This window comes from Lycorma delicatula, chromosome 5 (assembly GCF_047948215.1).
Source record: "Lycorma delicatula isolate Av1 chromosome 5, ASM4794821v1, whole genome shotgun sequence".
In the NCBI taxonomy this organism is placed as follows: domain Eukaryota; kingdom Metazoa; phylum Arthropoda; class Insecta; order Hemiptera; family Fulgoridae; genus Lycorma; species Lycorma delicatula.
In genome coordinates, this window is record NC_134459.1 from 97,805,690 (window position 1) to 97,821,944 (window position 16,255).

General features: G+C 31.8%; 1 protein-coding gene across 1 annotated transcript in view; it reads left to right on the forward strand.

Moving 5' to 3' along the window:
* The window catches only part of LOC142325715 (nephrin-like), an 885,014-nt gene that overhangs the window by 392,718 nt on the left and 476,041 nt on the right, over positions 1–16,255 (forward strand). The window contains exon 3 of the mRNA XM_075367746.1: positions 15,022–15,230. Coding sequence (XP_075223861.1) covers positions 15,022–15,230 — 209 coding nt within the window. The remainder of the gene's footprint in view (positions 1–15,021; positions 15,231–16,255) is intronic.

Here is a 16,255-nt window from a genome sequence, read left to right on the forward strand (position 1 = left end):
TACAAAAGAAGACGGTAATTTCTCGAAGGTGAGTCCATTCCTCATCGCTTGAGAAATAACAAAATGTGCTGGAGGCCCTGTTACGGAAATTAGGAAAACTTTCACAGGACTTCATGTAGAGACTGTAAATGATATACAGTCACAGAAGATCCTAGGTCTTAAAAAAATTTGAGAACTAACTGTACGTGTTGATCCCCAAGGCACGCTCAACACCTCCAGGGGTGTTGTGGTCTGTCGGGATCTTCTTAACTGTACGGAGCAGGAAATTGTAGAAGAATTGGCGCCGCAAGGAGTATTAGAATGTCGAAGGTTGAACATGAGAAGGAATGGCGAAGTCCTACCTTCAGCATCCCATGTTCTTACATTTAACCGGCCTACTTTGCCGGAGAAAATAAGAGCGGGCATACATCGGTTGGTTGTGCGGGCATTTGTCCCGCAACCAATGCGATGCTTTAAATGCCAACGCTTTGGACACACCGCTGTTAGGTGTGAGAGGCCGCAAATATGTGTGTGCGGTGATGAAGTTCATGAAGGAGAGCGGTGTAAGGAGCCTCCTATCTGTATAAACTGCAGAGGACAGCATTCCTGTAGATCCAGGAACTGTCCTGTTTACAAAGACGAAGTAGCTGTGCAGGAAGTAAAAACCCTGCAAAAAGTCAGCTACTTTGAAGCAAAAAAGATCGTAAACGCCCGCAGACCTAAGCCTCTCAGCACTAAATAACCTGTTAAGCCAAGAATAATTGTACAGGCTCCTGAAGACGTATCTCCAAAACAGAATGTCGCTCCAGTACAGAAGAAAACGGACACTAAACCTGAAATCCAAGTCCTCTTAGTGAGATTTTAGTTGAAGATAAGAAAGTGACAGCTACAGAGTCTGTTATGGAGGCTCCCAAGCCTCCTGTAACAGAAGTGGTCTCTAAGCCTCAGAGGCCACAAAAAATTTCACAGGGTGGACGAGTGTCCCCCCTTCCACAGGCGGTGACCGGTGCGACCCCCCGTGTCGGGGAGCGGCCCGGTTGCCGCCTCTCAATCGGCGCCTCTCAACGGGCGGCGATCCATGCCCGTCGTCGTCGGTGGCTTCGGTGGTGTCCGATTCGGAGGCCGGAAGCTACGCCGGCGACGACGTTCTCCGCGAACTTGATGCAGTTCGCATAATGGAGAAGAAGAGAAAAAAAGGATGGCCGAAAGGCAAACCCAGACAATAATTTAATTAAAAATTAGCGAGTCGATTCTACAATGGAATATCAATGGATGTTTTTCAAACATCCATGAGCTCCAACGCTTGGTACTTGATGTAGACCCGATTTGTATATGTCTGCAAGAAACGCATTTCAACCGAAATGAAAATTTTAAATTAAAAGGATTCGATATATTTCGGCGAGATCAACCGCCAAATGTAAGAGTTAGAGGTGGAGTAGCTATATTAACATCGACTAGAGCTACCACCGAAGCGGTGGTTCTAAACACAAACCTACAAGCGGTCGTCGTTAAAATGAAGCGTCCGCTTCAGATCACTGTTTGCAGCATATACTTGCCGAATTTCGATTGGAATAAGGATGACATAGCAAGACTAATTTCCGAGCTTCCCCCACCTGTTTTACTGGTGGGTGACTTTAACGCTCATAATTCTCTTTGGGGATCGGATCGAGTAGATCCCCGTGGAAGAGAACTGGAAGGGTTCCTGATGAATTCAGAACTTATTATTTTAAACGACGGATCACGAACCTTTTTCAATGCCAGAGATGGATCGACGTCCTGTATAGATCTTGCATTTATAAGCGGATCAATAGCACCGAGGTACAGCTTCCATGTCATAGACGATCTGCATGGAAGCGATCATTTCCCGGTGCAAATTGTAACTGATGTTACAAGAACAATATATCCCATCCCTAAAAGATGGTTATTTGAAAAGGCAGACTGGACGAGGTTCACAGCTAGAACGATACTCCCAGAAACAACTGGAGTTATCGTAGATGATGTCGACGCCATAACAAATGCAATAATTGAGTCGGCATCGAGATATTCCCAAAACATCTGGGAAACTTACGGAGAAACCCGTTCCATGGTGGAACGATGAAATAAGTGAAGCTATAAAAAGAAAGAAAAGGGCGTATAACGCCTTTAAGAAGCGTCCTAGTATAGAAAATCTTGTTGCCTTTAAGAAATACAGGGCGTATGCAAAACGTCTTATGATAGATTCGAAAAAACGATCCTGGCAGCAATACGTGTCATCCATTGACAAAACTACTACTGCATCAGATGTTTGGAGGAAAGTAAAGGCGATTTGTGGGTGTAATGATTTTGCTCCCATAACTAGCCTTCAAGATGAAGATGAAATAAAAGACACTCCATATGAAATTGGAGAGCTGTTATCCAATCACTTAAAAAAGGCCAGCAGAACGGCCAACTACGAAGAAGATTTTCGTACTAAAAAAGAACAACTTCAAGGTCTACTAAACTTCAGAACTGAGTATAATTACTCATATAATGTACCTTTTAAAATGGAAGAATTCGCGAAAGCGTTGGAAAAATCAGGTAACACAGCTGCTGGTCCGGATGAAATCCACTATAATATGATCAGGCAGCTTAATACCACTGCAAAGCGTAGATTATTAGAACTTTATAATAAAATATGGCGGGATGGAACGTACCCGCAGCAGTGGAAAAAAGGCTCACGTGGTTCCAGTACCAAAGAAAAAGAAAAATTTAACAGACCCCAATAGCTATCGTCCTATTTCTTTGGCGTGTGCTATGTGAAAAATACTGGAAAAATGATTAATAATTGACTTGTCTGGGTTTTGGAAATAGAAAACCTGATATCACCGTATCAAGCAGGTTTTCGGCAATACCATTCTACCACTGATCAAATGATCAGCTTAGAGGACGTTATATATAACAGCTTCATTAAAAGGAAACATTGTGTCGGAGTCTTCTTTGATCTTCAGATGGCTTTCGATATGACCTGGCGTCATGGTATAATGCTCCAGATACATGAATGGGGCATTCGTGGCAACCTGCCAGTCTTACTGAGCAACTATATCAATGACCGTACTTTCCAAGTAGGAGTCAGTAGCGAATATTCATCTGTAAGAAATTTGGAAAATGGGATACCACAAGGCTCGCCGTTGAGCGGTACCTTGTTTACCAGCAAAAGCTTACCTTACCAGCAAAAAAAAAAAGCTTACCTTAAATCAGCAAAAGCGTCTATGTTGATGATCTGGCAATTGTGTATGCCAGCAACAAGACTGCTATGGTGAGGTACAAATTGCAAGGAGCGATCAATGCTCTAAACGAAGTTGCAAAGAATAACGGATTCCAATTCTCACCAGAAAAAACCTGCTGTGTACACTTTTATAGGAAGAGAAATCCTCATCAAAGACCTGCGTTGACAATTGATGATAATCCAATACAATATAAAGACAATGTAAGATATTTAGGATTTCTATTGGATAAATCCCTTACATGGGGATTACATATACAGGACTGGAGTGATAGATGCAAAAGAGCCCTAAACACTATAAAATGTTTATCGAACTTAAATTGGGGCTGACGAGGGCTAATGACCTTAGTAGTCGATGCCCGTAAAAATTCAGTTAAAAAAAAAAAAAAAAAAAAAAAAAATACCAACAGTATGTTAGAAAATTATGATTAATATTTTTTACTTTAACTGCTATCAAAAATATTCTGTCTATAGTATATTATTATTTAAGCCAAACACATAGAACGAGTATTATCACTCGAAAATCATGGGAAAAAATAACGCTATTATATAACATTTATGGAAAGTAATTTTAGTAAAATACATAAATAAAATGGACTTAATAAACCTGAGCTTAGAATAATTATGAAGCTAGCATAGGTTTGCAAAACTTTCCCTACACTGATATTTATTTCAAATATCCCAATGGAGTTTTAAATATTAATATCTTAATTAAACAGTCCTATAGTACAAGAGCAAAAAGGATCACAATGATCAGTAAAAATATTTGGATCCAATTTAAACCCCCCCTTATCAGTTGACGATTTCCACTTAAAAATTATGCAGTATTAAAAATATAAGTAAAGTAAAAATAAAAATTCACTGTAAAAAGTTTTGGGTCTCAGTTAACCTCATTGAGAAAACGGCGATTTTATCATTAAAATTATACGCTACTTCAAGTGAAATTGCTAAACAAAAAAAAAAATTAAAATTAAAATGTTTAATTTAAAACGTTTAAATCGCATTGATTCCCGTGATAGATAGCTGATGCTTGATCTGAAATGTCTTCATAGAGAGGTATCTCATATAAAATTTTTAATAACAACCACAACTTAAAAAAAAAACATTAAAAATTAAAAAAAAAAAAAATGAAAAAGTTTTTAAATTCTTAAGTCGGGATTCACAAGAATCCCGTTATTTTTTTTTTTTTTTAATTTTCCATGTAATCTGCAACTGAAAGATTTAAATATAAAAAATATATTATAAGTACGGGTCACATTCAGGCCACTTTTTAGCGCTTTAAAACTTATTTATTTATTTTTTACTTAAATATATTTTACATTTGCGATGAGGAGGTATAACTGCCTGCGAGTTCAACTTAATAGCGTTTTAGAGTGCTAACAACTTGCGATACCTAGGACTGTTAGGAAGCGGGTCGCAAGTGTCATTACCTAACATTCAATTGCTGTACTCAGCGATCCTGAAACCGATTTGAACTTGCAAATCCAATTATGGAGCCTGAAAGTGAGAGTAACATTAAAGTTGTAGAGCAATCCCAAAACAAATTAATGAGAAATATAAAAAAGGCACCGTTGTTTGCAAAAAAACATTGAAAACCTGTTATCTGGAATTACCGACCGTTTGAGAGGAGATACGGCGATTCGGTTCAAGAGAGAAAACGAGACTGAGCAAACATCTGAACTGACTCGCGGTGAACCTCCTGAACAACAGCGAGAACGCAAGGTGAATAATATAATTATTGCTTATATTAGATCTGTGAGTTCTCCGAGATTTAAGGTGAATAAGTTACCTTATAGTCAATTACTTTATGGTAATTGACTATTTTGTGATAGTTTTCTTTGCTTTTTATGTACTGAACTTTATCAATGGGACTCGACTTGGACTCAACTTAAAAAAGGTTTATCTAGACAAAAATAGATATGTGTTTGTATACGTATGTACATATATATGTGCCACTGCTTTTGACTTTACATCTCAGGATTGACCCAACCGATTTTCTTCAAATTGGCCTCAAATATACTCGTATAAGGCATTAATCATATTTTATTTTATCTTAAGAGATGGAGGGATATCCCGAAAAATCCAATTTCGATTTTCTTCAGAGGAATTTTCGAAAAAAAATTATTAAAACAAATTTGTTACCTACAACGCATATATTCGTGTAAATAGTCCATTTTTTTCAAAAATCTACCCCCCTACTAATTGAAATATATGTTTTGGTTCTTTTACTCTATCTCCCGTCGGCTAAATTTTTGATAGGTTATGCTTCATATATTCATGTACTAGTAGCTATCAAGAAATATCAATTTTTTTTTAAGTTATAGAATCTTGACCTAAAATATAGAAAAGCTTTTTGAATGTTTTTTTTTTTTATTTTAGCTTTTATTGAACGGGTTGTTAAATTTCAAGAAAACTTCGTAAGAAAATTTAATAAGCTTCACCTGTACATGTATATTTAGAAAAACTTTTCATAAAATGTATTACCCACCTCTAAATAGTTTGAATCCTTTTTTGTTTTTTTTTCTTTTTGGTTTTAACTTTTATAATTTTTTCTTAGTTTTTTTTTCTTTATTATTTAAAGGGCTGTTAAATTTAAAGTAGTTTTGGCTTCTGTGTTATGTTACGGAACCTGAATGTGAAGTATTTTTTTTTTCATTACCTTCATAAAAGTTAAACTTTATTTTTTTAAATATTTTTTTTTTAATTTACTATTAAATTATTTTTTTCTTTTCTTTTGTTAGTGATCACTTCATTACAAACACCTTTTTTGAAATTTTACTCGCAGTGTAAGGAAGTCTCTAAAAATAACATTTGTTTGTATTCAAAATTGTTAATTTTGATTTGATGCTTAAACCTTAATTCGGTAATCATCATAATTAATAAAAGAAGCTACCGTGAATCTTCGGCTCCCAAAGTTTGAAACATTCTGATTTTTTTTTTCGATCTTAAATTTTATACAACTAATTTTGATGAATTACAGGGAATATTATGGGATTATTATTATGGAATATGAAATATTATATATTTTAATTATCGTGAATTATTTAGTGAATTAGAGAATTATTGAAATACTTTTAATATGAAAAATTGTAAAAGCACATAAGGCATTCTAAGACTATTTTATTTTACAATTTCGTAGAATTTTTTTACGATTTTTTTTTAACGAATTTTCTACTTTTTTATTTTTCTGTTTTTTTTTCACAAAAGTTTCTATTTTACAATTTTTTAGAATATTTTGAGATTTTAAAATATGAATTTTTAAATTAAAGGTTTATTTACTATTATTTTATAAATTGTAATCCACTGATATAACTAACAGTATTATTTTTCGCTTGCTAGGTATTTTTTAAACTGTTAATTCTTATTCGAATATTAGTACAATTAGTAATATTATATTGTAATTGTATATTAATTCATATGTCTTTAAAGTATTTGAAATATTGTATCATTATTTATCGTATAATTAAAATGAGAGAAAACTTGTAATTGAGCGCAGTACATTTTACTTTCCGGTACAGGAAAATTTTTATCACCCTACTGCTAAAATTATCATACGTTAATTAATCTATCGTACTCTGATTTAAAAATATACATATGCAGAAATCGCGTATAATATTGTGTTAAAATTGTTATTCGTGTTGAGAATTGCCAATTTTATTTGGTCTTATTGTGTATTTTAGAACAAAATATAAAACACACATACTCTTCTCAGCTGTTGAAATGCATAATGGGTTCACCAAGTCCTAGTTTATATGCATTGGACTGTCGGGTGGTGTTAAAACGGTTTGCCCTGGATTGCATTTGGACTATTTCCATATCAGTATGTACACAGCCCCAACACACAGTTGTCAATTGAATTTTCGATATTTTCATCCTCTGAGTTATTATACTTTGATTAGAATATACGAGATGCCTTCACTTCCAACCATCATTTTTCTGTTGTCATCCCCTTTCAACACGTTTAATTTATTTAAGGAAATAAAATCTTTCTCTCTGTTGGAAAGGTTTTCCTCAAGGAGAATATGATGATTGATAACGTTTCGATTCATACATTATGTGAATTTATAAAAATATTATTTTATGATTATATTTTAAACATATTCATAAATGAATTATATTTATCTTCCGTAAAAGAATGTTGAATTTGTTTAACTCGATCTAAAGTTTAATAATTCCTACTAAATTTATTTACTTTTGAGGAATTTTACTTTAAAAATCTGTACATTAAACCTACGTGTGTAAATATCCATTAAAAATGTTAAATAATTAATTTTTTTAAATATTTAGTAATGCATAATCTTTGTTAAAATCACTTATTCGTAACTGAATAAATATATGAACTGGCTAGCGGTTAACTTCATGGATAACAGAAAAGACATTAGCCATCTAAACCGACTGCATATATTAGATCTGTAAGTTTTCCTAGATTTAAGGTGAATCAGGAACTCCAGGGCGTTATCCGTCGATAAAATTCTTCATTTTTAATTACACCACTGACTTTTGTTGGTTTTTGATTTATTTCACTCTTTGCTAGTTTGATTAGTTATTGTTTGTGTGATTAATAAGACTATATTTTCGTGTTTTCTTTCATTTTTATGTTATGAATTTGATCAATGTGCATTGGTCTCATTTTTTTATGTTGTATTTATTTTTGTTAAGTATATATTTATGGATACTTTTTAAGATATGTATACATAGACAGTTCTTTGAGAGATTTTAACAGAAACCCTCTCTGCATGTCATTCATTTTTTTGTATTCGAATTTACTTATGGTTTCCGTAAATTGGAACCGACTTTAAATTAAATATTGAAGCAAAATAAATAAAAAAACTTACTCTTAAATAATAAAAACGGCTATTTCGTTCAACACAATACTATGATTTGAGAAGCCTAATTAGGCTTTCATTGATGTTTATAAAAACTACTTTACAATTTAAAAACTTTTTTTCATTTATTGACATAAAATACAATTAAAAGATTTTCTTTTCGTAATATAATATTACTGTTTCGATGAATTTTTAAATAAGTACTTAAATTAAAAAATAATCTAAAAAAAGAATCATTTTTTTTTTTAAATCTAAGAAAAATGAACTGTTTGAGCAAATTAAATAAACTCTTCTTTTAATTTCTAATTACTCAAAACATAAATTTCAGTGCTTGCGTTTTTGTAATCGATACATTTCTTTTACTTTACATATTAATTAAAAAATTTAATTAAATAAATAAAACCCTTTATTCAGATAGGTACAAAATAATATATTATTTAATGTAAGTATATCACGTCAGGAATGGGTAGATATGTTATTGAATGAATGTTTAAATAATATTAATTAAAATTAAAGAAAATTCCATGAATTATCTGCATTTTCATTCAACATATACGTAAATATGTGTTAAAGTAATTTTCCTTACAGTCTTCTAAATTGTGATTTATTTTCAAGTTATTTTATACATTTAGTATTACAACATATAATTTATTTCACGCTTTTATATTTAAAATAACTAATGAAAATTTTAATCGTGCGTCTTTTTTTGTATATAAATGAATTGTGTATTTTTATAATGCTGCTCTGATAAACATTTTTCTACGGGTTTTCATGATCAATCCAAGCAAATACTCGATTAGCTTCTTTTTTTTATCCATATAGTAGCTTCTTTTTTTTATTCAGTAGTATATACCCATTTCTGACGTGTTCTATATAATATTTTAATATCTACCGAATATAATTAAATAATTATCTATATATCTTTTATAATATGATGTAAATGACAAAACGTTTTCTAATTACAAAACTATATATTATTCTTAATAATTAATTAAAGCAAAAGCAATATAAATTATTTTATACACGTATATATATATATATATACACACACACACACATGTATATAGTAAAATATCTACTTTGTTTGCACTCTAAATAACAATTATGTATACACTCTAAATAACAATTAAAAAAAAAAAAAAACAGAAAAATGAATGGCTGAATGACTCTGCATATAAAGTGAGAATACGGAATAAAAAATAAATACGATTACATTCAGTATAATGAAATATACTAACGTTATAATAAAATTAGTTAATACTAGAGAATTACGAGGATTGGTGAAATATGTAAAAATATAGGAATGCAAGTAAATAATCAATGGTGGTATAAACAAACAAAACCTATTTCTTATATTATATTCAAGATTACTCTACATAAAACATCTTGTAAGTATAGTCCAGAAATATCAACGGGAAAATTTTTTTGAAGTTAAACACTTCAGGTGATCTGATGATAGCTGGGTAGATAGTTTGATAGTTAATAGTGGTTGGATTTTCGACTTGTTTAAATAACACTTAAAAGCAGCAAATCCTGTTTGGTTAATTTTAACGAAAATGTATTTTAGAGTAGTTTGGTTTGGAGTGTGATTGAAACATGAATATAAGGGTTATTAGATAGTAATTGTGTAATAATAATAATAATAATAATAATAATAATAATAATTACGATGCTGTTAACTTGTTTAAATAGTGTAAAATTTTAGGTTGTTGTGGAAATACAAATTTGTAAGTAAATATCACGTAAAATCGATTAATTTGTTTTACTATTTTTAAAAAGTAATTTTTTTTTTTATTTACTTTTATTTATTGTTAACAGTCTACTACAAGTATAATTTAAATATCATTAAACTGAAAAAATATTTTTTTTTCTATATTCTAAATAAGTTATTTAACTTGTTTACTTAAATAAAAAAATAATAGTTGTAATAGAAATTATTTAGTTAATTTTTTAAAGTTTCGCATTAAATTACAAGTAATATTTAAGTAAATTAATATAATAAATATTATGAATTAGTATAACTAGCTTGTTTTTTTTTCAAATTAATAAAAAATAAATTATAAAAAAATAGATTAAATAATAATTTCAAAATTGTTTTTTATCGTTTGATTGTTTTATCATGAATGTTATTGTTTAAATTGTTATACATTCTTCACGTAACATTATATGGTATTCTTACATTAATTATGTTATTTTTCTTGATAACATCAATTTGTTTTTCCTTTGCTGTTGTTTATATCAGTATACTTTATAAGATGAGTTGTGTATATATCCTTAACTTTCACTTAAGGCGTAAATGAATACGCTCATCATATTTTAGGTGAAGTCCCCTTGAATTTAATGAGAATTTTCTAATTAGATGATGTTTACTTGTTTACGGACACAACCGTTTGGATGAGAAGGAAAATCTCATTACTTTTCTTATGTTTTTATTCTATCCTTTGTTTTTAAAATGAATTACCTGTTGTATTGTTTTTCTTCATCATAATTTTTTTTTCTGTATTACTAAATATAATTTATACATAGAATATTAGATTGAAATTTTATCTTAGATACTCTTTTATGAAGAATCTTTTTACTGAAAAGTAATCTATGTAAGAATAAAATTATGTTCAGTTTTCTTTAAAAATAAAAGAAAATTATAGTGGTTCATATATAACTATATATACTGACTGGATTTGCTAAAAAAAAAAAAACACAAAATATTCTTTAATTATCAAGTTGCACAATTTTCAGTTAACGAGTAAGTAATATTATACGTAGTTAAACTATGATTTGGTTACAGTTAAAATTTCTTAAAAGGATTTTACTGTTTTTATTTTACATCATCTTCGGAAAAAAATCATAAATAAAAACCGAAATAATAATAATAAAACCATAATTCAAACTGAAAAAAATTAGTGCAAAAAATGCACTAATTTTTTTGATTATACGAGTAAAAATTTTACTCGTATAATCAAAATCATACTCTTAATACCCAACGGACTCATTGGGAGAGTCTAAAAGGGATTGATTACGTATTAAATCTTTAACATTGTCTTTATTTTTCTGACGTATATTTCGGGTAAGAATCTGTTTAATTTTGAGAAATATTGGTATTTTCTTGAGTTGCACTTGCCAGATTTTCAACAATTTAGCTTCCTTCACGTAAACATTTTGGTAAAATTTTCAAATTAATTTGAAATAAAATAGTGTTCAGGAATAAATAAATTATAAAGTAATTCACAAAGAATTGAAAAAACTTTCAGGACATATTCTACTGTTAAAAATAAAGAAGAGACTTCATATAAACATAGAAAAAGTTTGGTTAACGAACATTGGCTGGCGAAAGATTTTGCTTTGATTTTTGTCTCTTCAGTAAAGTTATACTATAGTTCTTGGAACCCAAATTATGAGGTAAATTTAGTAGTTTGATATAAATCTGACTTGAATATTTGAAAAATTAGGAACCAGAATTTTAGTATTATTTTTTCAGTTTGGAGTTGCCCCATCGTGCCGGAAAATCATCTGTTTCTTTTTATCAGAAAAACATCTTCCAATAGATTGGGCATGTTAGTTTTAGTGTCTGTATTTTTTTGTTTTTCTAAAATATTTAATTTTTTTGTAATATTGAAAATTTTGTCTTGTTTAATAGCTAGTTAAAATCTGCCACATTTTTATATGGTTTTTTCTTTATTGTTTCGAAATTATAACATTTTTATTTAGTTTCTATGGACTATATTCATACTATTTTACTCGGAATCAATTTATACGAATTAAACGAACTTTTTGTTTATTTTCACCAGTAAAAAATAACCCGAAAGTTGTTGCCCTTCATAAATCAAACTTTATATTTCACAAACGTACAGGTTCACAGGACGATATTGTAATTATTTCAGCAGAAAAAGTGATTTTAAGAGAATATTAGAAAATCATTTGATAAGATGATAGTTTAATGAAAAATGAAATTAATAACTGAATTAATCGTCTGTTTTATGGCCCCCTGAAACTATTAATTTCAAATTAATGACGTTTCCTCAAGCTAAAAAAAAGGTTTAAATATCTGGATAGGTCGTGTATTGAAGATTGAAGAAGTAAATAAGATCTAAAACAATGAACACGGTTTTGTTTCATAATAAAAGGCAGCTACTCACTTCAAAGAACATTAATTTCGTTAAAAAAAATGAAATAATGTATTAAAGTGTAGCTATTTACGATTCTTTACAGGATCTATCTTGGTAAAATCATGTTGTGGGTAAAATACAATCATTATGTACAATTTTGAAACAGCTTACCAAATTGCAATTTGATTTCCTCTAGCGCTTTCCGCTATTCTGCCATCTTCAAGACAATAATTATGTCTAACATATATATATAAAACAATTGTTCACGATTTTGTTAAAAATCGTCGAAGTTGGCAGAGTAGCAGTAAGCGCTCAAGGAAATCAATTAGAAATTGGAATGCTGTTTTAAAATTATATATAATAGTTATCCTACCAAACTGTGCCAGGTTCGAAAAACAAGTAACTCGTCTACATCATTAGAAGTCTACATCCTCGTTGCTCTCTGAAGTTTCCTTCTAGCAGCAATTGTAGTCAGTCCATTAGACCATCAGAAAACCATTACATCTAGTAATACGAGATGTCGCATATCTACCAGACACATTGAGAATCGCCGCATCCGAATCTATGTCCACTATCCATGGTAGTGCAGCCACTCTTCTCAGATTAGGTTCAGCCGCCGTAAGAAAATCAAAATCTTGGTCTAGCGATGACCTCCAAATGAGATCGTGAGCTATGGTACTCCAGTTGGCGTTGATCTGCATTATTTTCATTTACGAGATTACTGGCAGTCCCACTCCCAATCAAATGACCGACCAAACCACAAGCAACACATCTGGACTGGAGGGCGCAGAGTAATTTGCTTTTCGATGACCCTGACCACCGCAATTATAGCATTTATTACTCCTGCCAGGTCCTTTGCACTGGAAGGCGATGTCGCTACCCTCCCAACATCGGTAGCAATGAGTAGAAGGCCTCCGCAAATCGACTCGGCAGGATTGCCATCCCACCAGGATACGGAAACCGGTAGTCAATTTGGCTGCTTCAGCAGGCGACAATATCACTGTCGCATGCTGGGTCCTGCCAAAGGCAGGTCTCAGTGAGGCAACCCTCGCAGTAGAGTCACCACCTAATTTCTTATTCACGGCCAGAAATACTTCCTCTTCGGTCACCTCAGGGTCGAAATCTTTTATGTACACTATCGCCCTCCTGGTTTTGAGAGTCCTTTATCAATGAGCTTGACGTCAGGAGTCTGAGCAGCAATCTTTTCCGTAAGGTTGGCAATCGCCTTGTGTCCTTCAATCGGTCGGACTTCAATATCTTCACCCTGTCTTTGGCGTAGTGAGAGTATACTCTTAGCCATAGCATCCCCAACCGACGTTTTAACCTTGCGTAATAAATCAGCATAAGTCGTTCTTTCCTGTTGTACAACTACAGTGGTAGCTCTAGGTTTATCACGTCTAGCAGACTTATCCAGTTCTCCGGTGAGGTACAGCGTGCAGTCAATCAACCGTTGTCTGGCCCAATACTCCAATGTCTTCTTAACGATTGCTCGTAGTTTCCCTTTAGTTGTAGGAAAAATCAACGGCGATTTTCCACAGCATAAATCTTATCAAGACCCAGCAGAAGACTGTTAACGATTTCTTTTCCTTCACCGCCCACTGCCAAAACAAAGGAATCGCCAACCGAAGTGAGTTATTCACCTATTATCTCTGCAGAACCCACGCTGCGAATGACAGAACCAGGGGCTAAAGCACTCTTGTTGAGCTGCAGCCTCTCCAGGGCAGACCCCATAAACATGAGTCGCGAAGGGGGTCCGTTTATCTCCTGTAAGGTTCAGGATGTATACCTTGGGTTGAGGATCCTGCTCATCAGGTAGCCCCTTCTCCTCCGACACCCTTTCATAGGCCTGATTAGGCCATCTCCCAGTAAGCACTTGTTTAAACTCCTCTATAGTCCCGGACTTTAACATGCTCAGCAGTATCCAGATCAGTTCTCACCGTTTGCGTTTATTTGTCAGACATATTTTTCTTGACCTCCAAATTCTCAATGACTTCTTTAACATCCTTGGCAAGGTTAAGGATTCTATTCACCGACAGAGTAATAGTCTTCTTAGTCGTGGGATGACTTTTACACAGATTTTGAAGTCCCTTTATCTCCTCAGTTAATGTTTCAATATCCGACGCAGCCTCGTCGCTCGAATCGCTACTAGGCACTCTTCTTCGTTTTGTAGGCTTCTCCTCGGGTCCCTTATCAGGCACACCAGTCGTAGACAGATCCACCTGAAGAAGCTTAGAGAATTCTAAGTGAAACGTAATTTATTTAATTTATAAGTTTGTATAGTGGATTGGTTAATCCAAGAGATTAATAAAGATAATATATTTAAGTAATATATTTCTTGTTTTTGTAATTAATTTATCCAATCAAGAGGAAAATAAACTTAAATAAATCAAATTTAAGTTAATATTCATACATAATATATGTAATTTGTTTAATTACAACAAAATTGCTCTGCTTGTTTCACAATGATTAAACTAAAGGTTTTCGTAAGAAAAAAAATGTATATAGGGAGATGCGATGAAAGAGCAGTTAGTACTTGTGCAAATGAACTAGTCTACAAAAATCTTTAAACCAACTAGCCGCCAAAAATATATTCGAAAAAGTCGAATGCTAGAAATATGAAGTGTTTTCTTTTATAAAATAAATGACTCGTTAAATAACATAATTATAATTTTTAGAAACGACTTTGCTTTATCAAAAAAATTTTTGTGTGAGGTGGAATTATAGAAGTTACGAAAACGTTAATTCATTTTCTGATTAAATTTTGCCTACATAATTTTAGTGTATTTCAAATTGTAATTTTTTTTTTAAACCGCACTTTTATATTATATTTCTCTTTATTTATCTTTGTTTTAAATATGTTTTTGTTTTACAGTTTTGACGTACGTGGAAAACCATTAAATCAAGCATCACGTTGGTCTGCTCCAGAGGTTTTTGGTGATCGAGCATATTTTAGAACAAATGTTGATCCTGCTAAACTTGTTGTTGAGGAAATTAGAAGACATGACGAAGGATTATACAGGTGTCGTGTTGACTTCCGCAATACACCAACTCGTAGTTTTCGCTACAATTTGACAGTTATTGGTAAGTTTTAAGTTATTCATTTAATATTTATTGTTTTTCTATTTCAGCTGAATATCTATATATTAAAAATATATTTTAAATAACACAATTGTACCTTTTTTTTTACATTTTGAATGCACTTACACACAAAAAAGACGTAAGGAAAAATATTAAATTATAAAAGAATAAAAAAATAACTGTTTACAAACAAAACACACAAATGTTTTCTTTAGTAATTTTACTTATTTTCTTTTCTACTAACTACGCCTTGCGATAAGTTGTGATTACCCTATTCCGTTTTTATTATGATAAATGAATTTTGTACGGTGTGAAAAATACCAAGCCTGGCCGGAATTTGAACCCTAGACCTTTCCGATAAAATACAAAAGACGCTACTATTCGATGGAGGTCACAGATGCTGACCTTAATTTCATTATTTTTAAAATTAATGACTATTTTGTTTATTTTTGTATACTATTCATTTTCTGTTTTTTTATATATATATATATATATATATATATTTGAATATGACTATTTATTTGATGTTTAAAATGCTTCCATTGTTTTTTATGAGAGAGAATTCTAATACAAGGGAACTAAAACTTTAATAATATTTATGGTAAACATTACAATGCTTGTTAATTTTGAGTTTTTGGATTCACTTTTTTGAAATCAAACGAAATCTTTTACAGAACATATATTATTTATTTATACGAGAGGAGGATCAAAAAATAAGTTACACCCTTGCCGTGTTCTTGAACTGAAAGGGATGTAATAATGTATTGTGGGGGCAGCATTGTTTGTTTTGTTCTCTTCACACTCTCACAGCAGCAGTTCTGTAAGACATTCAGTACGTGTAGTGTCATTGTCAATATGACGTATCCTATAGAGGTTTCATCCAGCATAGAAATGTGTTCAGTAGTTCGAGTTTTGTGGGCAAGAAATTACAATTGTCATGGAATTAATCGTCAAACTGTTGTCGTATACGGTGAGAATGCTTTGGCACACTCCATGATCACAAACTGGTGCCAAATATTCAGAACTAG